Genomic DNA, 27036 nt, shown 5'->3' on the forward strand with positions numbered 1-27036 from the left:
CTCTCTCTCTGATAGTGTTGATGTTTATGAAGAAGCCACTGAAGGTATGCCAATTGCTTGGGAGTCCCAGACTGAACGTGGAGCAGAGAAGCGAACCAGAAGGGTTTTAGCAGAGGAGAAACACTGCATTTTTGCTGTGAATTTATGCTTTTGAGTGTTAATAGTAAAAGAAAAGGAAATTGTCATGCAGATGTTATAAAGCATTTTGATGAATGGCTCAATCATCTTTCTCTTGTGCACATGTAATTTGAGATGCAATAATTCTTGAGCTTGTCAGCTGTGCTTGCCCCTGAGATATTGTCAGCAATTGTGATCTTCTCAGACAGTGGAGTGGAGACCTGTAGAAGAAATCTATCTGCACCCACGCAAACTTTGACGACCCATTTTTGTTATTTATAATTCTAATATTCTTATGTTATCTATTTGTAAATATATATATATATATATATATATATATATATATATATGTTGTCAATTTATAACTTAATTTTTTTTCCTTCTTCATTAATCCGTGAAGGAAATGCCTCTAAATACAATTTAGAGCTCTTTTAGACGAGTCTTCTGTGTTCTGATCTAACAAATCACACATTAAGGTAATAAAATTGGAATCAAATGTGGAGCTATTCCAAATGTGGGGCCCACAACTGTCGACAAATCGGAGGGCTTCGCCCGGTGTTTCGTCTCTCGGCACGATAAGGTGAGGCGTCGGTGCGTCTAGCACACGTGGCGCTTACGACGCTTCTGCTACGTGAGCTGCTGCTGCGTCTCCGTCATCAAATCCCTCCGCCAGCTCCCCGTTCATCGGTGAAGTCATCCGACGACGCACGTCGTGTCTGAATGCAATCTCAGCCGTTCATCTGAAGATATATTTCTTCGTCGTCATGCGCCAAATCAACTCTTTTTCCGATTCGTTGGATACGTGAAAAAGGCGTCGCCATTCCGGACAGGGTTTTCGGAGTCGGGCCGGAGGTGATGGCTGCTGCCGCTGGTGTGTCGGGCTTGACGATGCTAGGGTTGCAAAAGGATATGGGGAGATCGTGAGATGTGGGGTGATGAGGCAAAGGGGAATTCGGGCTGCCGATGGGTCCGAAAGGGTCGGAGCGCAATGTCGTGGTCGGAACAGGAAGGTGTCTTGCTCTCCACCTCTTTTGCGAGCTACCTTGACGGTAAGCTTCGGCCAGTTGATCTGAATGGTTGCAAATATTTACATGGTGTTGTTGGATAAATTTTCTGTAATGAATACGCGGAAAATATAGATTTTCTATCAGCTCTTAAATTTGAGCATTCTTTAGGTCGAAAGTTCCGATTTTGTTGTCTTTTCTTGCATTAACTTTGTTTTCTCTCAAGCGATCTTGTTTCTTCACTTTGATTGGTTAGAGTCGGAACCTGTTATGGATTATAAATATCCTATTTAGGGACATTTTTTCTTTGATTCATATGATTATGGTTTTCTTTTAATGAGGATGTGAATACCATAAGGCCCGTAATGTATTTCTTTGATTTCTGCAATATTTGTTGTGTAAATCTGGTCAGTAAGCGCAAGCTTCACCCCATTCTTGTTTAACTGGCAGGATTTGTGGTGTTCAGATTCAGATGGAGCTGCAAAGAATACTCTACCACTCAGTTTGAGCTCACATAGTGGTAAGGCTCTGCAGCATTCATTCAAGGGTGAATTTTGGTTATGTGGTCAACTTTAGGTGTCTGAGGAATGGTGAGATATTGAGTTGGCAACTATTAGGAGAGTTGGCTGTTTTTTTGTAAAAGGGATCCCTGCAAGAAATTGTGGCTATATGGCTTTATTCATTTATATACTTAAATTGCAACTCACCAGTATCATATTAGTTGAATTAAACATTTAGTGCTTAAGTTTTAAGGTAGTGACCGAAGTATATATGACCTTTGCAGATGAGAAATATATATCACATTACTTATATATGTTAGTTCCTTTTTATCTTTCTCCTCACTTCTTGTATACCATTTCCAACCGATATGATAGTCAAACTCTGATCAAATGCAACTTTGTTTCCGTGACCCATGTAATGCTACAGCTTATAGCTTCACTTGGCAGTGATTGAGGGTAAAAACATTCTCTCTGTGGGGTTAGTCTTAAATGCATGGAAGTATTTATTCTTGCCCTGATTCTCAACTGCAAGAACACATGAATTCCAAAGATCACTTCAAAATCTTGATACATTTTCCACGGCATTCTTGGTTTTTTGAAGTGCCTACTTCACTTGCAGATATGATTTTCACAATTTTTTTAGCAGGAATCGTTTAATATCAAAAACTCATTATGCAAAATCCCTTTTTTGGGAGGAAATTGAAGGAGTGGACATTATTAGTGGAGAGGAAGCAATAAATTAGGGTTTATCATGACCAATGTTACGAGCTTGTGGAATACTATTGGATCTTTGTAAAATTGATACAATAGTGTTACAATGAATATGATTGGGAAGTCCGGTGACAAAAGAAGATTCGTTATATCATTATTTAGTTCGAATGGGTGAAATGAGGGAATATATTCTGTATTCCATCTTATTGATGATCATGTCATGTAATTCATTTTGACTAAGAGGAACTGATTCATCGTGCAGCGTAGGAGATATGTACTGTGATATTCTACTTGGTCTCTGATCCATGTGGAGAATGTCGTCTTTATAAACGAACTAGTATCATTATCTCTTTTGATACTTACCTGACTGTTAATATGTTGGATACTTGATTCCATTTGGTTTGATGTATACTGCTTAAACTCCTATGTGTTTCAGTTGCAGAGATTAGAAGTGCGAGTACCATTGCCTAGTTAACACAACCTCGTAGTCGGATACTCTTGTACTCTTATACATGCTTCTAGAGGCATCGATATATTTTCATAAGTGCTTTTTCCTAGATTCCTCCGCACTAATTATCATTTAAACTATACGTGCACATTTTTCTTACATGCCTTTGTATTCTTCATATCGGCTTGCTTTAACCTTGTAATTTCATGTGTTGCCACCCTCAGGCAATTTGTAGTCAGGTCTACTTGGCTTGCTTGTTCTTGCTCATTCTTTGTTATTCTGGGCTTGCTCGACATAATGCGTCAGTAAAGTCGGTGCAGAGCATCTCTTGCGACTTCTTTTCATGGCACATTTCCACCTCATACGATGAAGATAACTGGGATACATTTGGCTAGTATTTCATACTCGTTATACATGTTGAAAATGGAAGTAGCATCATTTGCAAAGAAAAATCTACCTCAAGTATTTTTTTATTTCTTCCAATGACAACATTGTTGTGTACTGCTGACAGGCTCAAAAAACTGGAAGCGATGCCACAGATCTGAAAGGCTCCATGAGACAGAGAATGAGGTTTCTTGTTGCAGTTTGCTTCGGATCAGCCAAGTAAAGAAAGCCCCTTTTCTTCATTCCTTCTGATAAAATTGAAATATTGGTTTGCAGAATTATTATCATGACTCATCGAAAACCTGAAAATTTTATATGCTTCTTTTCTTTGCTGCTTGACATCTTATAATTTTGCAACCCATGGATTGAAATAAGTTTAGCAATCGAAAATAGATAAATAGAGTGTAAATAATTTCTTCCAATTCAACTACATATATCATCTTTATACTTGTCGGCTCATGCTATCATCATCTGATTCCGTGCTCATTGTCAAACAGGAAGAGAACGGAGTCCTCGTGAATGATCAACACAACGCGAATCTTTGATCCAAGAAATCTCATGTTTTAGCCGACATTTAGAAGAAGGTGTAGTCTTATTATCACATTTACTATACAGACAATATTTCAACTCTTTGTTTTATTTTATGTTGAGCTATGAAATAAATCGTATGCACAATTTTTAATTCAAACGTGATTCCAACATCTCTCTGCTAAGCCGCCACGATTGATGATCCGTGGCGCGACACGATTGACGTCCTCCATTTGTCGTCGCCGTCCCAAATCCCCCAACATTTTCCACGTTTTGTTTGCCAGAACCAAACCCCAACATTGAACAGGTCAACCGCATTAGTCAAAGCACATGCATTAGAAAAAGAAGAGAGCACAGGTAATCTTCTTGGACTCGGTCCACCCACCCTCGCCCACTCCGTCCTAAGGGAAAAAATATGTATTAGTTGAATCCTTAATTTATGTTAGTATTTAGATAATTTCCGTATATTTATTTTGAATTACGTGATAAATATGTTTGTGTGGTAAATTATTTCCTCACCTGCGTTTTGTTTTATCGTCACGTGTTCTATAACTATCCTATACATAGACGACGAGACATAAGGCGATCGGGGAGGCAAGAGAAGCGCTGTCGAGAACCGGTGGCTCGAGCGGAAGAGAGGTGGAGAGGAGATCGGTGCATTGGAGCTTGTTCTCGGGAGGCGAAGCGAAGCTTTTTGGATCGAGCCATCCGATAGCCGGTGAGTGGGAAAGAGACGATGGAGATGGCGGCGCGGAAGCAGGGGAAGACCAACTTCGCCGTCACCTGTAGCCTCCTCAGCCGTTACATCAAGGAGAAGGGGAGCGTCGCCGAGTTAGGGATCGAGATGGGCCAACGACCCGAATACGCCGCCAAAGGTGAGAGCTTGATGGGGTTTCGACGCGAAAGTTGTTTGGATTTCGAATGTTTGGGGACTGGATGAACTAGTTCGTCTTGGTTTTCTTGAATCATCTCCGAAACCTTGGTTTTCGGGAGATATATTCCAAAAGATCGGAGCTTTCTTTTCTTTAGGGATCCAGATTGCAAGCCACCGTTCGACTGACTCGCTTCGGTCCATCTTTTAGGCAAATCGCAAGCGTTTCGGCCGCCGCCGACCACCATGAGCCTGTTGCCGGGAGCGGACGGCGAGAAGGAGGAAGACGTTTCCTCCGCCGGAAACGCCATGGAGCTGTTTCCACAGCGGGCTGGCTTCGTCCCCTCTCTCGCGGCTGTGGCCGAAGATGCCAGGTACCAACTCTTCATCCAAACAACTCAAATTATCCTTCAATTTTCGAAGAAAAATCTAATCTTTTCCCATATGCATATAAATCTTAGAAATGCTATGGTTTTAGATGATAGAGTACAATGGTTTGATCCATGTTTCTGTTCGTTGTCCGTTATTTCATCCCATGCTCTTAACTAAACTTGGTGCTCGTCTGTAATGAGAATGTTGAGGGTGTTCTGATTGTTTATATGGCTGCTTGTACTGCAGTAAACAAGAAAGGAACCAACTCACAATCTTCTATGGAGGGAAGGTGATGGTGTTCGACAATTTTCCAGCTAAGAAAGCCAAGGATCTGTTGCAGCTAGCAAGCAAGGGGAGCTCAACTGCACAGAAATCTGGCCATCTATCAAGAACAGTACAGCCTAATCTATCTTGTAATGAATCTCTCCTTGTTGTTAAATTGAGATTGGATAATATCTTTGCAAATCTACAAGTCACTAATGTTGTTGTTTGGTTGAACTACAGACCTTCCTATCGCTCGAAATGCGTCACTCCAGCGATTCCTCGAGAAGAGAAAAGATCGGTAGGTAACCCTTGCTTCATGATTTGCTGAGCGAAGCAAACATGTTGCTGAATGTTTCTTGATTAATTGTTGTTGCAGTGTCATGTCCGTAAGTCTAACCGGTTAACCTCTGAAAAAAATTTCAGGATCAGTGCGAGAGCACCATATCACGTTACTGCCTCTCCTGAAACGGTGAATCCTGTGAAGCAAGAGAAGAGCGGATCATGGCTTGGCTTGGGTCCTCAATTCTCATTTCCCAGCCTCAGTCTGAGCTCTGAGCACACCAGATAGGATCACCCGTAAGGCTCAGGAATCTCAGATGATGTCAAGTCTTGATTACTTCTTTTTCTAGAATACTTCTTCGTGGTACTGTAAAAAATGTGTTCGATGTCACTGACGACTTAGGTTTCAGATTCTTCCTTATTAACAGACTGTCTCATACTGTTGCCTTATAGGAATCAAAGGAACATACATGTACCTATTATCATGATAAATTCAATACAAATTTTGTTTGCAGAATTGGTGTTCTTTGCTGCTCATGGTGTTCTTCTCTTATGCTGTCTGAAATAATTGTGATTCTGTTGCTATCTTCCCCATATGCTGTTGATTGTTATAGATTCTCTGAAGTAAGAAAAAGAAATTCTATTCAAACGTATATCGGTTTCATTATTGGTTTGACAAAGTTGGAAGAGAACCAATTGCCACTAGTCTTCCTAATTTTGATTCTTTGTCACTCATTAACAGCTCTAGATAAAATGGAGGCCTAGGAATATTTCTTTGCAGGTTAAAAGGAAAAGAAATATAGCTGTATCTTGAATGAGGAATTTCATATTGTTATCCATCTAGAAGATGATTAATCTTCTTTGAAGAAAGTAACTCTAATTTTCTTCATCTTCTGTGCAAAGTGACCGATATTATCTATTCTAATCAAAGGCCTGTCTACCAAGAATTAATTTTTACTGAGACCTAACTTTCACTTTAGTCACTGAAGATGATCATTCAAACTAAAGTATTTAGTCAGCCTCCTTGGAGTTCAAAACTACAAAAGAGCATGTGTTTGATGAGGATTTGATTATACCAAACAAGTCATGCCTTCTTACGGACGCTAGAACTGACTGGTAATTGAAGACCTCAAGGATTTGGAATTCCCTTCACTTGAAGGAAACAAATGGAACAGTAATAGTGTTGGGAGGGCAAATATTTCCATGTGAAGGTATCATGGAGAACGAAGTTGACCTCAACTTTGTTTTGTATATGCCAACTTGTAGTAGAGCACAAGGCGGTTGATGGTGGGGATTGGTTGGTAAAAGACAACTTCTTGTGTGGAAATAGGAGGAAAAAGAAACCTTCAGATTCATCGGAACCATTCCTTCTCTTTGAATGATTACTATGTTCATAAGAAACTTGTACTTAATTCAAAGGGTTGATCACAGGACAACCAGGGTCAAGATTAGTTGGCTGGTGAATCCTTACCAAATCTTTTGATTCAAGTAATATATTCGACAAGTAGCCACTTGTTGTTGTCAATAATTCTCAATGATTAGCCCAGTTGCTAAACAATTAGGAGAGCTTTAAAGTAAGATTCTAAAAGATTTATGCTAAGATCTTTAGTTAACTGTGGTGGTCCTTGTGCCATGAACTTGCTTTGTTGATCACATTAGGTTAATTTATGGCCTTTTAGGTAGAAAATGTGAGAGTGAGATACAAAGTCACTATGAATCATGGAATTTTGATAAGTTTCACATGGTTGCCATCATTTGGAATACAAGGAGGAAATCTCTTCTAAATCTTTAACATCAAGGCACATGTCATGTAAAGGTTTTATTAAGTGTGAGAAACAAAAGGATCATGTGTAGCTGGAGGAGTCAAAAGTAGTAGATAGTCATATAGGGGGGGGAGGAAATGGAATTGGTGATCTTCTAATCTAAATTGAGGAAGACAAACCTATCAACAAACATCACTCCCACTCAAGATATTGCGTTGACTAATAATCCTTGATGATGGCAACTTGTTTTCCCATTCGATACTGCAAAATAACCATTTGTTCTTAAGCTGCGTTATCCCATATATCATGTACTAAATCTTTACCTGCTTCTGTTTCAAGTGATACCCACATATGTTTGATCATCTACTTTGATTTGCCAAGACAGTGGTTACAACTCCCTGCGAAAGAACAAAAAACAATCACTAGTAAATGCATTTAGCAAACACTAAGAAGATCATCCTCCACAGAATTGTGGATCAACAAATGTGTTCAGTGTCTCATGTCGAGATGAATCTCACTATTGACTTTTGATGAAACTAAAATCCGCTTGATTGTAAAAAATCTTCCTTCGAGATGGTCGGGGATTCGATAACAAAGGTAAATTGCTCCCTTGTTCTAATAAAGATTTGCAGCAATCTTCCAGAAATGTCCAGCATTATTCTTTCTAGTTATTGATGGAAATCAAGTAGTGTGTCCTTGATTGCATTATTCCATATATGATGAACTCAATTCCTATGCCTCCAGAGAGTGACTTGATCCTTGAGGTAGATCTCAAGGAAACTGATGCTTATCACTTGCTTTCTTGTACATGATACTTAACCAGATAGAATCCGTACTAACTGCATCCAACCAAACATGATTTACCAGATGTTTAATGCCTCCTCTCTTCCTCATATGCTAAGCTAAGACCAACTATGGTGAGTGCCAGAAAATTTCAATTGATATATAAATCCTCAAGCGGGTTATAATACATGAAATTTGTGTTGGTTTGATCTTTGTGTTTTTGTTTTTGGTCTGATAGCAAGGGTGGTATGAGTTTGATGGTCCTTGTTCTTATTGAATCGCCATACTAGAAATCCACCTGGATCCACTTGTTTGAGGTCTGTAGGGTCTCAACAGCATATGTTTACTATATGCTAGGATTCAATAAACTCCACCAAAGGAGCAGCAGTATCATGTTCAACTGAATCTCTGATCAACACAATTTTTTTTCTTTTTCCTAAAAATCTTAGAGGTTGTAAACTGATATTCCAGTATACTCTGTGGTCACTACTCCAAACCATGTTTTAAATTTTCAATTCCTGGATCTATACCGCCGTATTGGTATACAGCATAACGAGACATGGCACGTCGGTATACTAGTTAGTATTGAGAAACGAGAAGAAGAAAAAAAAAAAAGGATAAACAGAACAAGACAACTAAACTAGGCAGGATGAGAAGAGGAGGTAAACAAAATTTCAATTCTTGGATCTATACCGCCGGATTGGTATGTAGCGTATCGAAACATGACACGCCGGTATACCAGTCAGCATTGAGAAACGAAAAAAAGGAAAGAAAAGGATAAAGAGAACATGACAACTAGACTAGACAAGATGAGAAGAGAAGACAGAAGAGAGGAAGGAGAAGCACCGGATGGATGGATCCGTCGACGGACGAATATGTGGCAGCACGAGACAAAATTCATATGGTTTTGTAATGAAATGAAGTATATGGTTGGCTAAAATGGTTGATATTGTCGTCTTAACTAAATAATATCATCTATAATGACTTTTTTTATTTTAATTATTTTTACTACCTCAAGTTCTATGCTGTTGTTCACATAATACATAACTATTGCTTTTTTTTTTTAATCTCTTATCACTATTTTTAAATGATATTTTTTTGTTCCATTAAATACATACACATGAATTCGAATCTAAGACAGTCTACAAATCATTATGATGTCTCCACATGGACTTTTGCCACTATTTTTCCTTTTATTACTTCTTGGATTTGATCTGTATATGATTCTTGTGGAACTTATTATGTAGTCTCATATTTGTTTCTGCGTGCTAAAAGATTGGCATCTGTTGTGTGTTGCTGCTGAGAAGGGAGAAGCACTCTTGTAATCTGGTGCTTCATTTAGTGTAACGTGAAAAGCACGTGTCGTCAACCAAGGAGTCAATATAGAGGACACGTGACGTCGTGGTTTACTCTTTCTCTCTCTCTCTCTCTCTCTCGGGGTCGCGAGGGTTTGCTTCTTCGTCGTCCCCCTTTTCTTTCTCGGTAAACCCTACTGCTACACCCCACGATACTGTCGAACTCGGATCGGGGTGGTGTCGGAGGACGACCCTAGGACGAGGAACGATGCAGCAGCAGAGGCTCAAGCAGCAGCAGCAGCAGGCTCTGATGCAGCAGGCCCTCCTCCTCCAGCAGCAGCAGCAGCAGCAGCAGCAGCAGCAGCAGGCCCTCTACCCCCACCCTGGGCTCCTGGCCGCTCCTCAGGTTCCCACCCCCACTCCCGTCGCCTTCGCATCCCTATTCGTGTCGATCGGATAAAAAAATTTCGTCTTTTGTTGTGGTTTCGCAGTTTCTGTCCCTCGATTAAAGATTGTTTGTTGCGAGCGTTTCGTACTGTTTTTGATTTAGGGTTTCGTTGAGTTGGATCGCGAAATTAGGCTTTCCTTTTAGTTGGATGACCAAATCGTGGTTTTTCGTAGTCCCGTTACGGGCATGTGGCATCTTTCTCCCTCTTCATGTGGGTTCTTGGAAGCGTAATTATGTGCCGATCTAAATATGTGGTTTTTTCTTTGCATTGTCGCGTTTTCTGATTGACTGTTTTTCTGTTACTTCTCGATAACAAATTGGTTTTGTCGTTTGCTTGATTTCTAGCGTAACTCATTCTGCTTGTATGGTTAGCGAACACTCTTTCTCGCTGTATGGCCTCCTTTGATTGAAATTACTGCGGTCAGTCCTGGGGCCGTGCATTTGTTTTCTGGGAAAAAATTCTAGACGAGTAAACCAAACTTTTAATCAGTGTCTTTCTGAATTTCACGAAGCTCCTCGTTTATAATTTTTAGTTTTTTATTTGAAATATATCAAATGTTGTTGCAATGCTGCGAGAGCTGTTAATGGAAAACTCCAAAAACCAAATGTCTGCCAGCCTTTCCGCTTATCTTCAGACCTATCTTCATTTGGTTAAGAGTGAATGGGTCTTAGAGCAAAAATTTTGACATTGTGAATGTGAGTGCATTTGGTTCAGGACTAATTCTTTCTTCTTTCTGACTTATCATAGAGTGCCCTTTCGGAATTTTCTGATATATCGTAGCTATGTACTGTTTAGGATTATTATAGTTGTAAGTTTTTTCTTTTTTTTTTATTTGTTCATTTTGACTTTTATTTTGCAGATAGAACCAATCCTAAGTGGGAATCTGCCTCCTGGATTTGATCCAAGCACATGTCGCAGTGTGTGAGTGTCATCAGGGCTTTTTCTTTTTGCTTTACTATATTTTTGTATGTGCCTTTGTTGCCGTTTTAGTTGTGCACACATTTTCTTTTCTAGAGTGTGCATCAGTGGGTTTTTTTCTTTTATTTGTTTTAACTTGTTTTGGAGTTATAAAATCATGCATGACTATTTCATTAACCTGATAATAATATAATGTAGTTTTTGTTGAGAAGCTATCACACTATTTATCGTGAATTTTGGACTGCCATAGTTTGTGAATTGTCTTGATTAGGAATGTGTACTGAGGATGTTGAAAATGTGTTTTTGAATTATTAATTTTGGCTTTTTTATGCTGTTGTATCGTTGAATTTGATTTTCTCTCCTACATTATTCTGTATGAACAAATACAGATACGTAGGTAATGTTCATCTTCAGGTTACCGAAGCCCTTCTTCAAGAGGTTTTCCAAAGTACTGGACTTGTTGAAGGATGCAAGCTCATCAGGAAGGAGAAAGTCAGTTATTCGCTTTACTTTGAGATAGCTCTTTGGTTGAAGTGCTTATAATATTAAATTTTGTTGAAAATTTAGTCCTTGGCATTACTATTTCAGCATTTTGTGCATTCTTGTTGAATGGAATAGCTTGATTTATAGCGGAACATGATATTGAACTTGTTATCTCTAATGATCTCCATACTTCAATCTGAATTTCATGAGTTGCTCTTATTTCAGGATCCTTGTTTAGGTTTGCCATGCTAGTACTTTTTTGCAGAGAACTGGCACTCCTGAAAGTTGTGCTTTTAAGATGTACCGCTCCCCGCATTAACTCAGTGACATACTGTGCATATGCATGGTATGATTCACACCCTGACAAGTTTGGTTAGGAATGGATACAGAATTTATTATATGGATTTTGAGGATTAAAATGACTATTAGGTGAAAAAATAAATAATTATTTAGTCAATTATATCATTAATCTAGTTGATAACGATAACAACACGGATACAATTCAAGTCGACTAGATTACAAAAGAACAAACAACGTCAATCAATTGCAAATCAGTGAAACATGAGATGTTCAGAGCAATTAATTTACATTATGTCCCATTAGTGTCTGCTGAAAGATAATTTGCATGGCCTAGCATTTTCATAACACTTGAAATGTTCATCTTCCTCAACCATCTTGGCTCATTTAACAAGTAGTCAACATATGAAATTTTAAATATTGCTAGTTTCTTTTAAATAGTTAACTTGTGAGAGGAACTCAAATTAGTTCGTAAGATTGTTTACATGTGGCTGAAATTTACACAACTATATGTTTGCCATTCGAAGACTAAAATATTATAAACAAGAAAACAAAACATTGACAACAACAAATGATATTACAAAAAAAAAACTGAGAAGCAACTAGAAAGCGGTGGCAAAAGAAATTTCAAATTTTGGAGCTTGTATTACAAGGCGAAGTCATCATCTTAGGACATATAACTAAAGTGATTATTTAAGAAAGTAAAAGGAAACGAGAAAAAATAATAGAAAACTAGACCTATTTTACCCAATCGAAATGAATCTTTTTTAAATTGGTATTCATGTTGACTGGTGCACCATGACCAATGAGGATTTTATCTAGAAAATCGAGATGGCTGGATGCTTGGTTCCATCCGGTTTAGGCATTTGCATGCATCATAAGGTCACGTGCCTATGCGGCCATTGCATGCAGCGTAATGGCATGGTGCAATATGCACTGTGGCTTACATGATGATTATACTGGCATGGTATTTATATTATTTTGTGGTACCATATGTATTGTACATTAATGTAAATTACTGACTGATATTTAGATCTTCTAAGCTCTGATATGCTCATCATGCTTTGCTTTGACTTTGCAGTCATCATTTGGTTTTGTTGATTATTATGACCGCCAGTCAGCTGCACTTGCAATTGTAACACTTAATGGGAGGCAGCTGTAAGTTGGGTCATCAAAATTGTGTTGTCTGTTATTTTCTAATAGCATGTGTCATGGTTGATATCATGTAGCTTTGCAGGTTTGGCCAACCTCTTAAGGTTAATTGGGCGTATGCCAGTGGGCAAAGAGAGGACACATCAGGTCGAGTTTTACAATCATTTTACTTGCAAAGTTTGTGCTGCACTACAGATCGACTTGTATCATATGTAAATACTGACTTTAGGATGATTTATTATTGGGCATATATAGGCCACTACAACATCTTTGTTGGTGATCTTAGCCCTGAGATCACAGATGCAACCTTGTTTGCGTGCTTCTCTGTGTATTCAAGCTGCTCGTAAGAATTTTTTACCTATGTATTTGTTTTTAATAATGTTCTTATGTCTGAATTTTGTCAATTTTCATTGGGTCATATCGTTTAAGGAATTAGTAAGAACTTCGTTTTTGTGCCCAAAGGTTTTGAGAAATTGGCTTTACGTGCCTGAAATCATGTAGACCTGCCTTTATCTTTTTTCTCTAGAGATGCAAGAGTCATGTGGGACCAAAAAACTGGGCGTTCAAGGGGGTTTGGTTTTGTTTCTTTCCGGAATCAACAGGTCAGTGATAGTTGATACTCAGCCTTAGGTTCATTATTATGGAATTTTGTCCAGTGAACACTTTTTTTACTATTATTTTGACAGGATGCTCAAAGTGCCATCAATGACTTAACTGGTGAGTTCGACTTTGTCAATTTCTGGTCATTACACTTTTCAATGACCTACCAATCAACTTCTCTCAGGCTGATTGATGGTTTCAGGCGAATGATTACTTTGTGCACCTTACATATGTTCAGATTAATGGGGCAACTCTTATTAATGTGTATTTACTTTATGCTTCTTAATATGGTTTGACTTGTGATATTCATCTTGTCTTTTTGATGTTCTATTCCAAAAGTTTCAATTCCAAAAATTTCAAGCTTGATTTGAGCAATCTTATACTGAAATTACGCAGGCAAGTGGCTTGGCAGTCGGCAAATCCGTTGTAACTGGGCTACCAAGGGAGCTAATGCTAACGAAGACAAACAAAATTCAGATTCAAAGAATGTGATGGATCTAACAAATGGATCTGCAGGTGGGTGTCATCTTGAACTGGTGTAGTAGCAGTGTACAATATATATTGTTCTCGTGAGTTCTACAATCATGTTGTTAATCTTTTCTTTTGTGCATCAAAAGCTAATCAGTAAAAATATATTTTTTCTGCTTCTTTCTGGTTAGAAATTTAGTTGGTAAAAAAAAAATCATATAATAAGTTTGTTAATTATGTAAAATAATCAGTAGTTATACTAAATTCCTTGGGAACCATAGCATTTCTACATGGTTTCAGTGAGGTGGCCAAGTAAGTCTACTACCTTGACTGTGTAATGGATTCTTCATGATTCTGTGAAAACTATGTATGTCTTGTTTTTTGTTATATCTTTTATTTTAGATAACTGTGTAACCTGTCGAATACATGAGTTGTTCTTGTTGAATAGTTGGAATAAGTAGATTATTGCCAAGCATGTTAACTGCTCTTCTTTAAAAATAACTAAATTAGGTGCCAAGTATTCCGGTGCGCTCGTATGTCAAGAACACAGTTTTGTTCTTGGTGATCTTTTTTCATGTTGATTGTGCTGGCTTGGTTTGTAGACTATGTAATTTTTCAGTTTGAGCTTTCTGTGTTAATCTGTGTGTGTGTGCGTTTTTTTTTTTTTTGGGGGCAGAAGATGGCCAAGAGAATACAAATGATGATGGTCCAGAGAATAATCCACAATATACAACTGTATATGTTGGTAACCTTGCTCACGAGGCAAGCATTCATTTCTCTCTTATTTGATTTTGTGCAAGCATCAACATCTCTTTTATATATACAAATTTCAGTAGTTTTTAAAATAAACCATGTTATGAAGCTTGTATTGATGCTTTGATGGATATCCTGCTTGTGCCTCATTACATTTTTGAATATTTAGTCACTTGTTGAAGCTTGTCATGCTTGTTTGATCGTAATTATTGCGAGTTTAGTTTTGGCGGAAGGGGATGGGGGTCATTTTTCTTTGTTGTAAGTTGAAATGTAAAATGGCAGGTTACACAACTGGATCTCCATCGCCAATTCCATGGCCTTGGTGCTGGAGTCATTGAGGAAGTTCGTATACAGCGTGAGAAAGGATTTGGTTTTGTAAGATACAGTAACCATTCTGAAGCTGCTCTGGCTATCCAAATCGGGAATGGTCAAATTCTTTGTGGGAAACCAATCAAGGTAGAGTTGAATTATTTGCGTTCATTTTCTCTGAAGTGGAAAGCTTATTTTTTTAAAATATTTTTTGGATTTGACCTGTCTAGTATCAGATTTTTTTGAATCTTTGAAACTACATAATTAAAATTGTTAGTATTGGCTTGACAAGACTTGTTTTGATGGCATGTTTCGGTTCAATCTGCCTTTCAAGCACTGCTTGTTTACTATTTGGATGAATTTAAATGAAACTGTTATTGGGAAAAGATGTGATAATCTCTTTCTTCAAGACTGGGTTTACCCAACTTTGATTCCTTTAGGAGATGAATCTGATACAGGTATTGAACTTGACTTGTGCTAAACAGTGTCAAACTAGGCTCCCAGCCGGTCAGGGTGCACTTTGACCCATTCTGTGTTTGTTGACACTCATTATGCTTGTTCATGACTGGAAAATTTTTACTAGATCGGTGATGAGAAACGAAGAGAGGGAATATACATAAGTTGGAAAAGTTGCTCAAGTAGCCTTTGTGAAAGAGCTAATGTTACCTACTTTCTACCATATTGGAGTACAAAAGATACCTTTTCAAGGATGAATTATCCATTATGCCGTAAAATTAGATTAAAATCCTTGACTGGCCAAGTCTTTATGCTTTACTGCTTTAAGTTTTAGATATAAGATACAAGAACACTTCAAATGTAGATATAAAGCACAGGATCAAGGTAAAGTTTCACATACATATGATCAAAATGATAGATCTTGGAGCTTTATTTTGATGATATAAGTGAGTTATCATAATAAAATAGACAAAATATCAGTGTGGTTGCTGTGGAGACCCCCAATAAGACCATGTCTCAGTGACTGACAAAGGCCTAACATAGATGTGGTTAGTATTTTGAAATGTAGTTGCTTCATGTTTCCAAGTAATCTCATAAAAGACTATCACCTCGCACATACTCCACACCTTCACCTGATGCTTTGAAGAAGCCGACCCTCGAATGATGTTCTACATTGCACCTTTGGTATGTGAATGTCATCCGTCCGACATGCAACTTTGTGAAGTTGTGATCTGCCCAGGTGGATGAAGTGTAATATCGAATTGATTTATCCTAGTAGTTTCTTTTCTCTAGGTTTATTTTTATGCAGATAGATTTTGTAGTAGAGCAACAGATTATGGATATTTGATTCGTGCATTCATTTGTTCATGTTTCAGTGTTCTTGGGGCAGCAAACCAACACCACCGGGTACATCGTCTGCACCACTGCCCCCACCTGCAGCTGCTCCATTCCCCGGACTCTCTGCAGCTGACCTCTTTGGCTACGACCCTGCATTGGCACTGAGCAAGATGAGCTCCAGCCAGTCACTGATGCATGCCCAGGGCCAGCATGCTCTGAAGCAAGCTGCGATGGCAATGGGCGCAGGCGGCAGCCAAGCTATCTACGATGGTGGTTTCCAAAACGCGAGCGCAGCCCAGCAGCTCATGTATTACTAGTGATTGGTTGTCTCCGCAGACCAAACAATTCGCTGACCATCTTATAGCTTTTCCCTTTATGGTTCCTTATATTTCTCTCTTATACCTCATCTTCTGCTATGTTTCGTTGTCTGGCCGTTGTGCTGCCCCTCCTCTCGTTTGTGATCGAATTATCGAACGATCGTGTAGGCACATGGAATGTTTTGTAGGGTTTGATAAGACTACCTGGGGAGCTTTTATTCTACATTTTCTTTCCCTTTTTGCTTCTTGTTTGTAAGATATTGAGGGCATCCTCATTGTCTTGTTTTTATGGTTTGATTCTTATATGTAAATCCCTGATGGGGGTACTCTTGTCTTTGTCAATACTAATCTCCAAATCTCCATGCGTCATCTGTGTACATTTCTGTAAACGAGTCTCTAGTTCTTGCTAGGCGATTGCTAGCTTTCACCAACCGTGCTGATCGACCGTTGAGGTAGTTGATTCGTGACGTTGAGATCTGGAAGATGAATCGCCGATCCTCCGGTGTTCGATCAAGAGAGATCAAGGGCACGGTGATCCTGTAAGCAGGAGCTCGAGAAGACGAGGGGTCCGCAGGAGATTCGCTCACATCACTGTCTTGTCTCAGGCACCTTCCGCGCGTTTCATGGGCGGGGAAGCGTCGTTCCGAACCCTTTGCGTTGACCGCATCGGGGACTAAATTTGGGGATTTGAGGTGCTGCTCAGCGGTGGAAGCCCGCGCATTTCTGACCCCTCTCGACCCAGATTTGTACTCTCCGACGCGAAGCTCGACGGCTCCACTATAAATCTGGGAAATGGGAGTCACGGGAGCCGGCGAGGACGACGAGGACGATGGTGGGTCCTTCGAGAGCTCTGTTGCTGGTCATCGCCATCGCTTGCTGCCTGAGCTCATCGGCGATGAACGTGACCTACGATGGAAGAGCAATAATCATCGATGGCCAACGCCGGGTTCTCATCTCCGGCTCCATTCATTATGCACGGAGCACCGCCGAGGTTGGTCACCGCTCTACCTTCTCCCTCCAATGACATTGGCGAAATCCGTATCGCCTATGATTTTAACCCATTTGTGCTTTGATGGTGTTTCAGATGTGGCCAGATCTGATACAGAAGGCAAAGGAGGGTGGAGTCGATGCCATCGACACCTACATCTTTTGGAACGCTCATGAACCAAGCCGTGGAGAGGTTCCCCAAAATCTCGACTTTGCTGCATTGCCATATCCATTACATCAAGTGATTGGTCATCTAATGAGCAGCCTCTCTTACGTTCTCTTTCGGGCAGTACAATTTCGAGGGCAACCTGAACTTCATCAAGTTCATCAAGATTGTGCAGGATGCCGGCCTCTACGTAGTTCTCCGGATTGGACCATATGTTTGTGCTGAGTGGAACTATGGGTAAAATCTTAGCAACTTTATTTAGAGAATATTCTTGGTGCTGTGGCCATAACATCATGTGTGATCGGGTTCAGTTCTTTTGCAGGGGTTTTCCTGTGTGGTTACATCAGATTCCAGGAATTGAACTGAGGACCAATAATGACATCTTTAAGGTACCTTTCTAGCTTTTTTATTTCTATTAATTATCTGCTATTTCAGTGAATTTTCTGTTTAAAGTGATTATTAATTATGAGGCAAAAAGACTTTTAACATGTCCTCTATTCCATCGTGTAGGCTGAGATGCAAACTTTCACAACTTTGATAGTGAGCATGATCAAAAAGGAAAAACTATTAGCTCCAGAAGGTGGACCGGTCATCATAACACAGGTTGGGTAGTCAGTGAAAACACAAACGCTTCTGTTATATAATGTCTTTCTGCAAGGAAGATCTGACATGTAATTTCATTGAGTATTAATTTTAATATAGAATAGCTATACAAAAAATGAGTTTGAGATAGGGAAATAAAATCACAACATGTGACCAATTTAGTCATCTCAATAGATGGAATAACATCAGCCAGATGATTTGCTAAGTGCAATTCTTGTGGCTTCTCAAGGGGTTCATTTTTCTTCTGTAACAGTCAAAATTTTCACTCTCCCCCCATCTGTCCATCCATTTTCTGACTGCTTGTTTGATAGTTAATGTTATGTTGTAGAAGTGTGATCAATCAATTCAATAGCAATAGCAGCAAGTTCTCATGACATTTCAACTAATCTGGCTTCACAAATGGAACTAAGAATAGCACTCTTCATAGTCCAAATTTTATTAGGAACAAGAAAACAATTGGCTTTTGATGGACTAGTTCCATTAGTTTGAAATGTGTCCCATTGTGTTTTTGATGTCAAGCATGAGCATGTGGTCAGTTAATTCATCTAGGGAATTATCTGTAAGAAAAACCATTGATATAGTAAGATACTGAAAGTGGGCCATATGTGCTTGCTGTGAAACAGATATATATTGTTTCGAACTATCAGGACTACATCATCACTTTTTCTTTAACTGTGATTGCTAGAACACTCATGGAAAATTTTGATATATCAGATCGAAAATGAGTATGGCAATTTCATAAAAAAGTATGGAGATTCTGGGAAAAAGTATATCCAGTGGTGTGCTGACATGGCAAAATCTCTCAATGTGAATGTGCCATGGATCATGTGCCAGCAAGCAGATGCACCATCTCCTATGGTAAATACACCTAAACCTAGATCTTTTATGGTTTGTTCTAAGGTTGATAGGTCAAAATGGCAACTTTGTCAAGTTTCTTGGCATCCTCAGGTGCAGTGATGTGCATCAAGTCAGATAGAGTATATTTGTAAGAGTTCCTTTTAGTTTTAGGATCACGTTAACTAAATCAACTTACAATTTGTTGGCATTCCCACCTTGCAGATAAATACTTGCAATGGCTTCTACTGTCACAAGTTCAAGCCAAATCGCCCAAGCATTCCCAAAATGTGGACAGAAAATTGGACCGGATGGTGAGCTCGTCTTGCTCTTAATCAATTTCACCCCTCAGTACAAACCTGACAGTGAGTTTGTTGAGATTCTTTAGGTTCAAAGGTTGGGGAGAGAGTCAACCTCATAGACCTGTTGAAGATGTGGCTTATGCAGTGGCAAACTTCTTTGCATCTGGAGGCACCTTCCAGAATTATTATATGGTGCAAAATACACATTTCAATGCATACATCATTATGAATTAATCGACACAAGTTTCTTTCGTATGCTGAGAGTTGGTTATAATTGACTACCTTAATACATAATAACTTTTTCAGAAGGGATAATTACATCATGCTTGTCTCTGCTGTTAATCTATCCCATTACTCTTTTTCAGTATCATGGAGGAACCAATTTTGGTCGGACATCAGGAGGTCCTTATCTTACAACATCATATGATTATGATGCTCCTCTAGATGAATATGGTACTTATCACATGACACCTTCTTGACAGAAACATTTCAGTATCAACTTGTAGAATGCATGTTTAGACCCTGCAACAAAACCAGCTTTAGAAGCATCTTAAGACTTTGTTACTATATTATAGGCAAAACATTTCCTGATTGACGGTTTGAGTGTTTATATTAACTGAATATTATCGGAACTCTGAATCTTTTGTTTTCTTTTTATGCCTTTGTGTGGAGATTTGGGAAAATGCTTCTGCAGAATGAGATATTTGTTAGTCAAGCAAAATTACATGACTTTTTTTTTAGCACAAGATTCAAAATGGCAAACCGATGTACTAGAAATACCATTTCTTACTCATTAAGAGTATACTGCCCATAATATTTGTGATGTAATTAAGACTAACAAGATTCTTTCGTTCCGTTTATCAAGCATTGAACAATCCATGAATATTATCTTTTCCTCATCTATAAAGGGAACATAAGGCAACCAAAGTGGGGACATTTGAAGCAATTACATAGTGCCATTAAAATGATGGAGAAGATTCTCACATACGGTGAAGTCAATACCACACAGCTGGGAAATGCATTGGCGGTCTGTCATACTTATCCCTCTGTTTTTACCTATTGATGCATGGCATACAAAACTGACACCAATTTACTATTTTGCAGGTAACAAAGTTCTCCATAAATGAAACTAGTTCTGGCTGTTTCTTGACCAATGCTAATCAATCAAATGATGCCAATGCAACATACAATGGAAACACATATCTTGTGCCTTCTAGGTCTATCAGTATCCTCCCTGATTGCAAAAAGGAAGTCTACAACACTGCCAAGGTAAATTGCTTACATCTTTTCAATAGGATGGAATTGGACCTCTTTGTACAAATGTGATTAGCCTAAGCTTTTTATGGCATATGAAAGGAAAATCAAGACAAAGACCTTAAGGAGTCTTTATAATCCAAGATACCTTTAACCGGCACAGATATAACTATTAGAATAAACGGAATGTAATTCAGATTGACTTACATGGCTAAATTGTACACTTCATTATAGATCAAGACAAGCCAAAAATTTATTCATAATTAGGTTTAGATGTACTTAAAATGTGGACAATTTTATAATAACACCTAATCTAAACAGGAGTCTTTGGTGCATGTTAAGAAGTTGGAACTATTGTCCATCAAGGTTATCTCATACTTGGGTGTTAATGGAATTTCTTTAAATTCTATTTGCATGCAGGTAACCACACAAACTTCTTTGATGGTTAACAAACCTGTCAAGTCTACAAAATTGAGTTGGAAATGGCACTCTGAAATCATGGAGGATACCCTCAATGGTAAGGGGTCATTCTCTAATGAGTCACTATTAGAGCAGATCATGACTACTGGTGATGCTAGTGACTACTTGTGGTACATGACCAGGTAATATACTTTTATGTTCATCTTGCAAAATAAACATCGATTGTTCGGTCGGTAGCTACATGACAATCAAATGGATATAGCGTCAAGAACTAACAACCCACAGTGTTAGTTCATTACCCTTTCAACTTGACATTCCAAAAAAGTATGACTAGACAAGCTAAACAGAAATATCTTACACAATGCAACATATTGCCAGAGTTTTTGGTAGGTAAAAACTTAATACAGCAATCGCTAGTATTGTTTATGTATTGTCTCATATAAATGCTGTGTCCTAATTAATAGTGCACCATCATAAAACCTAATCCATAGTAGTATAGTTTACTTCATGAATTTTCTATTATTTTATAAGCTGTATGAATCAGAAAAAGCATCTATACTTTTCTTGTTTGGTCACTTTGTGCATCATAAGAATTCTTATTTAAGTACATGTTGTTACAGTGTGACACTCAACAAATCCAGTACATCTTGGCGCAAGAAGATGAACCTACGGGTTAAAACAAAAGGCCACATTCTTCATGCTTATGTTAACAACCGCCTAATAGGTAATTCTTCTTATCAGTGCCTTCTTAGTTGTAAACTCAATTTGAGTTCCAACTGTGCAAGAACAGAACTAATTTTATATGTTTTTTTTCTTCCCATATATACCCTTCATTTAGTAAATGTAAAAACAACAAACTTTGAGGATGTTTAGATTGGAAAGTGTTGTGAACAGTCTATCAAATTTTGTCACAGCAGGATCAGGATATACTACTAAAGGATCTTACAAGTTTGTCTTTTTGCAAACAGTCTAACAAAGTTTGTAACAACAGGATCAGGTTATGCTACAAAAGGATCTTACAAGTTTGACTTTGAGCAGGAGGCCGAATTGAGGGATGGACATAATTTCATTACATTGCTCAGTGCTACTGATGGTCTGGCGGTTTGTATTTCCATATGCACATACATTTATAGTTTTCTAGTTCATCTATTGTAGGCAGATCTATTGTTAATCTTATTGTTAAGGGTGCCAACAAGTCTAGCTGCTTTCTATCTATGCACAGGTTTTGAGAGAAGTTGTGTTTTATAAAGATTTATTTGGGCATCTTTTGAAATTCCAAAGTCCCTTGAAGCACTAAACTAGGACTTGCTTTGATATCATATGGTTCCTTATTTTCGTTGAAGAAAGAAAAGGATGCATGATTCTGAGAGAAAATTTTCCATTTGTTATCGATAATGCTTCATGTGGAACGAGAACAACTTTGGTAACAGCATGCTTGTCTGGTGTACTGGTCAGAACTATGGGGCATTTTTTGACTTGCAAAAGGCTGGAATCGATGGTGGTCCTGTTGAACTTATTGGAAATGGAAAGGAAAAAATTGACTTGACAAAAAACAAATGGTCATACAAGGTATCTTTAAGTACTTAATTTAGATGATTCAAGAAAACATTCTTGTTCTATAAATATTATTGTGGCTCTTAAAACTCTATTCAAATTGTTGCGAGATTGGACTGAATGGAGAGATGAGCAAAATCTACTTGCCATCAGCATCCCATGGCCTCAACTGGAACTCTGATCGACTTCCTATTAACAAGTCAATGACTTGGTATAAGGTAATGAAAAGTTAAAGACTTACTGGAGACCACCGTTTCTTGTTTTTCACATTGTTCTCAAATGATTATCAACGATGAATTAGTATGTTTAAAGTTCAACTTTTGTGGAGGTGCAAGACTATATATTTTGGTTGGTTTTATTTGATTCAGACAACATTTGAGGTTCCTGATGGCAATGATAGTCTCGTGTTGGACCTGCAAGGAATGGGGAAAGGGCATGCTTGGGTGAACGGGCAGAGCATTGGGCGCTACTGGCCAAGCTTCCTTGCTGCTGACAGCGGGTGTGAACCTTGTGATTACCGACAAAAATATGACTCGGACAAGTGTAGAACTGAATGCGGAATGCCTTCTCAGAGATGGTAAGTTCATTAAGCTTCAAACTCTTGGCTGTTTTAGTTCTGCACTGTCTGCAGATATTAAAATTTGCATTAGGAAGGGCTATCATACCCACAGGTTTGAGATCAAAATTTCTGTTGGGCGATACAGATAACAGATTAACCTTTCGGTTCAAACTTTTGTATGTTGTGGTGCTGGTTTGAGCACCACCAACTAGCACACATCGATAATGCAAGACTGAGCAACGACACAGTCGCTTCTGCAAAATTAGAACATCAGATTTCCTAGAAAAAGAGGATGCCAACTGACCTACTGGGTGTCATCCTGTTGTTGGTCATCAAATAACTTTAGTGAGCTTCTAAAGAGGGTAAATTTTTTGATGCAGAACAAAAGTTTTGAAGTTATGCATTAGCTTTAAAGTATAATCATACGAAAGTAGACGTCGAGTATCATGATTCTATTTCGCTTTTCACTTTCATGTCTTTGTTATTTTGTCATTCATATTGCTGTTCAAAGCACTTGAAAGGAATTCTTTCCCCCACCTCAACTCTATAGTAAAGGCAGAAACTGAACTCTGAGAACAAGCAAGTTTTTGAAAGAATAGTATTCAAAAATTGTTCTTGTACCATTTGATACTAGACTCATAATTGAGCTTCCAATAGGTACCATGTCCCTAAATCCTTCACTACCAAGGGACCCAATACTCTGATCTTGTTCGAGGAAGTCGGTGGTGATCCTTCTCAAGTGAGTCTCCAGACGGTGACCATTGGAACAGTATGTGCCAATGTTGTCGAGGGAAGCATTCTGGAGCTGTCATGCCAAGGGAGCAGAAGCTTCAGCAAGATTCAATTTGCAAGCTTTGGAAATCCTGAGGGGTCTTGTGGTTCGTTTAAGAAGGGCTCTTGTGAGGCTCCTGATGCCTTAGCGGTCGTAAAGAAGGTAATGGATGTTTCCTTTGGCCAAGAACACATGCATACACCAAGACCAGGTCAAATGACGTCGATGTTTTCTGATTCCAGGCATGCATCGGTCGATCTAACTGCTCTATCAATGTGACTGCAAACGCATTCGGGCCCAGTGAATGCAGCGATCTCAGCAGGAGGCTCGCAGTACAAGCAATCTGCTGATGAAACCCCTCTTCTCATATGAACAGCCTTCTTTGCTTTGCGAGAGGTTACAAGTAAGAAACAGAGCTCGGTGCCAGCTCCTGTTTGTATACTCGCTTCTCTTCTCTTCAAGTTTTTTCTTTCCATCGAGTGTTGAATGTACTGCAAATGTTACACTCATGCTCTGTCGGCATGAAGCCTGAAACTATTTTTTGTTTAAGCTGTGAAATGAAGCATCAACATGTTTCAGTATAACTCACAAATCAATGCTATACCCTTGTGATTGTTGGAAACCTCTGTTGCGTGGCCAAAGTGCCAGTACGGTTCGGTCCAATCGCGAATGCACAAAGTTGCCCATGCGAATGTTGGATATTGGAAGTGAGCGTCGGGTCGGGTTGGGTTCGAGCCTCATCTCTCAAGGCCAACCTTCTTTTTTGGCGGGTTGCTTGTTTCTTCATTGTTGAGTTTTTACACACTGGCCGAATTCGGAAGGGGGATTTTTCCACTCGATCCCTTCGAAGTTTAAGTTAGTGTCGAGTAGAGTAAGAGGAAGTAGAGTGCTTTAGCTTCTTGATGGTTGGCTTTTATACCTGCAAACGAGGATTAATCGTACATAGTCCGTTAATGACTGTCGACTACCTATATGGACTCGAGTCGTGTGCCATCGTTCCAAGCTTTCTGGAAGGACTTTGTAGTATGCGGCGTCAACTTGTATGGAGTTGGACAATACAAGGGCAAGTGGTCATCCCGTTCGGGTTTGAGGTGTCGCATCATTATAGTCTGGAGCTCCTTCGTTGGGCACCGTCGAGATCGTCGATTGTTATCACGTGGATTGGTGGATGGTGTTGAAATATATCATATCAATGCTATACGCTTGTGATGTCTTTTAAATACAAAGGATGTTATACCTCTTCACAAGTGTTGATCCTAAAGATTTCGTGAATGATTAGCTGAGATGTTAAAGACGGAGGAATTGAGTCGTCATCAGAATTGGCTTATTTTATGATTATCGGTGAACGATCGAATCGAATCTCATATCATTGCTGGCTGGCCAAAAACTAATTCGATCAAAATTCCTCACCATAATATATGACAGTGAATAATGCGAACATCAATTCAAATGCTTTGTCCATCTGATATGTCGACCAAAATCTTTCATCAGAATAATATGATCGACTCTTTACGCATCGAGTAATAATCGGTGATTTCACATAATTGTCATATTCCTCATTTTCAACACGCGAATTACGTATTCATACCCAAGTCAAACATCCAAAAATATACTTGCCGAACACGTTTGGATCTTTCTGACGTTGACTTAGCTACACATCAAAAATGTTCTCGCGTGGTTGGTTCAGATCCGCACGACACGACCCAACTCACGTAGTAGTAGTAGTAATAGCATGCTTGGGGATATTAATTATCCGCGGCTCGTCTTGTGTGTCGTCGCGGTCATGACCTGGTCAAGCTCGCAAAACTAGGTCTCGGGTGAGATCTCAGTAACTGGGGTCCCTTTTCGTGTTCCTGTCGCTGGTGGGAGCCGCGATGTGAAGCTCCACCGGTGAATGCATCTTCCCCGCCGGAACGCACGGACGGCGAGGGAACAGATGGGAAAAGTTGAGTTGATCAAAAGGATTCTTCATCACTGCGAGGGCCGACCGGTCGACACGGCCGAAGATGCTACTACATAAAGCTATATTTTTCTTTTTAATATTACGAGAGTAAAATAATCCTTTTTTAATGAATTTTTTTTTTATTTACGAGGAAAATCAAAGGTTAGAAACTCTTTTAAAAATTTTATCTAATTTAATATATATATATATATATATATAACAGAGTTCGTGCCCGCGTAGTTGTCCTACGCGTCACACGGCTGCCGAGTCGGCAAATAATTGACCAAAGTCGACCCCCTCCGGCCTTGACCGCCCGACCATTTTGTTTTGGGATTTAAACGGAAGTCTATTTAAGGGACAACACATTTCGCATCCAAACTCCAATAATAAATAAGGATTAGACATTAACCAAACATCTCGCCGCCCAACAACATCTGTGAACGCTTCTCTCTTATAAATGATCGAACGAGCTAAATGACTCGTTCCACTATTCGTCACATCACAAGATATTATATTATAAAAATTATTATAGTCTCTTTTTGACTTTTTTTTACTAATTTATATTTATATTATCCTTATTTTTATAATTTTAAATATTATATATATATATATATATATATATATATATATATATATATTAATCCAAATTAAGATTGGAATAGACAGAGAGATTGGTTTTTTTTTTGTTGCAACCAAGAAAACCTATCGTAAAAAAATCCAAAGTGCTCCACATTCTTCATTTATGTTAAGTTCGCCTTTGCATTTAGATTGAGTTAAACTTGCAAGAACATAATCAAACAGCCTTTGATGAATCAAATCTGACGACAAGAGAGAGAGAGAGAGAGAGAGAGAGAGAGAACACCAATTCCATCAACTACTTGCGTTTTCATACAGTGAATGTGAACCAAAACTACGCTCTTGAAAGGGACGAATCGATCGATGACGACTCCTCCCACCGTGCAGAGGCCGAAGGCCTCCAAAGCAGCAGTATCCCGCCACCATCAACCTAGGCGCGCAGGTAATACGCGATGGCCCTTCGCCAATCCCACGCCTCGAGTCCCATCAGGTGTCTCCAAACCCGGGTGCCGTTGCCTCACCGTCCATAGTTCCCGTTGACCTCGCCGCAAAATAACGCCACGGACTTCCTTTGGCTTCGGTCCAGTTTCCACAACTGCCGACCTCCCCGTCCTTTTCGTCTTCCTCTTCTGCTGCAGCTTCCTCCTCCGCACCTATAAATACTCGCTGGTGATCTATGTGCCAAACGATTCGTTGCTGTACTCGCCAA

General features: G+C 39.1%; 3 protein-coding genes across 7 annotated transcripts; all 3 read left to right on the forward strand.

Annotated features, from left to right (window-relative positions):
* The first annotated feature begins 920 nt into the window (after nucleotides 1-920).
* On the forward strand, nucleotides 921-5995 carry LOC103976739 (protein TIFY 10a). 2 transcript variants are annotated; one of them, XM_065105247.1, is made up of 8 exons: nucleotides 921-1166; nucleotides 1572-3383; nucleotides 3662-3748; nucleotides 4260-4567; nucleotides 4775-4937; nucleotides 5182-5348; nucleotides 5440-5497; nucleotides 5623-5995. In XM_065105247.1, the coding sequence occupies exons 4-8, from the start codon at nucleotides 4429-4431 to the stop codon at nucleotides 5765-5767; spliced, it is 672 nt and encodes a 223-aa protein (XP_064961319.1). In that variant the 5' UTR covers nucleotides 921-1166; nucleotides 1572-3383; nucleotides 3662-3748; nucleotides 4260-4428; the 3' UTR covers nucleotides 5768-5995. The 2 variants fall into 2 exon arrangements, with proteins under 2 accessions (XP_064961319.1, XP_064961327.1); XM_065105255.1 differs by having other exon boundaries at nucleotides 1572-1641; nucleotides 3292-3383; nucleotides 3662-4567.
* A 3446-nt stretch (nucleotides 5996-9441) lies between these two features.
* Nucleotides 9442-16700, forward strand: LOC135610593 (oligouridylate-binding protein 1-like). 2 transcript variants are annotated; one of them, XM_065105274.1, is made up of 12 exons: nucleotides 9442-9725; nucleotides 10628-10689; nucleotides 11076-11178; nucleotides 12548-12624; nucleotides 12704-12765; nucleotides 12874-12961; nucleotides 13145-13220; nucleotides 13305-13335; nucleotides 13615-13734; nucleotides 14363-14448; nucleotides 14722-14895; nucleotides 16080-16700. In XM_065105274.1, exons 1-12 carry the CDS (start codon nucleotides 9588-9590, stop codon nucleotides 16356-16358), a joined length of 1296 nt encoding a protein of 431 aa, XP_064961346.1. In that variant the 5' UTR covers nucleotides 9442-9587; the 3' UTR covers nucleotides 16359-16700. The 2 variants fall into 2 exon arrangements, with proteins under 2 accessions (XP_064961346.1, XP_064961355.1); XM_065105283.1 differs by having other exon boundaries at nucleotides 14366-14448.
* A 107-nt stretch (nucleotides 16701-16807) lies between these two features.
* On the forward strand, nucleotides 16808-24388 carry LOC103976738 (beta-galactosidase-like). 3 transcript variants are annotated; one of them, XM_009392047.3, is made up of 19 exons: nucleotides 16808-17349; nucleotides 17443-17538; nucleotides 17636-17748; nucleotides 17834-17900; nucleotides 18022-18114; nucleotides 18829-18972; nucleotides 19174-19262; nucleotides 19337-19442; nucleotides 19616-19703; nucleotides 20159-20277; nucleotides 20355-20519; nucleotides 20925-21106; nucleotides 21545-21648; nucleotides 21916-22025; nucleotides 22380-22493; nucleotides 22589-22696; nucleotides 22847-23055; nucleotides 23695-23971; nucleotides 24052-24388. In XM_009392047.3, the coding sequence occupies exons 1-19, from the start codon at nucleotides 17188-17190 to the stop codon at nucleotides 24157-24159; spliced, it is 2454 nt and encodes an 817-aa protein (XP_009390322.2). In that variant the 5' UTR covers nucleotides 16808-17187; the 3' UTR covers nucleotides 24160-24388. The 3 variants fall into 3 exon arrangements, with proteins under 3 accessions (XP_009390322.2, XP_064961337.1, XP_064961335.1); XM_065105263.1 differs by having other exon boundaries at nucleotides 17299-17349; nucleotides 17443-17748; nucleotides 17823-17900; XM_065105265.1 differs by lacking the exons at nucleotides 23695-23971; nucleotides 24052-24388 and having other exon boundaries at nucleotides 16852-17349; nucleotides 22899-23052.
* The last annotated feature ends 2648 nt before the right edge of the window (nucleotides 24389-27036 follow it).

Source organism: Musa acuminata, chromosome BXJ1-2, assembly GCF_036884655.1.
Source record: "Musa acuminata AAA Group cultivar baxijiao chromosome BXJ1-2, Cavendish_Baxijiao_AAA, whole genome shotgun sequence".
Taxonomy (NCBI): Eukaryota; Viridiplantae; Streptophyta; class Magnoliopsida; order Zingiberales; family Musaceae; genus Musa; species Musa acuminata.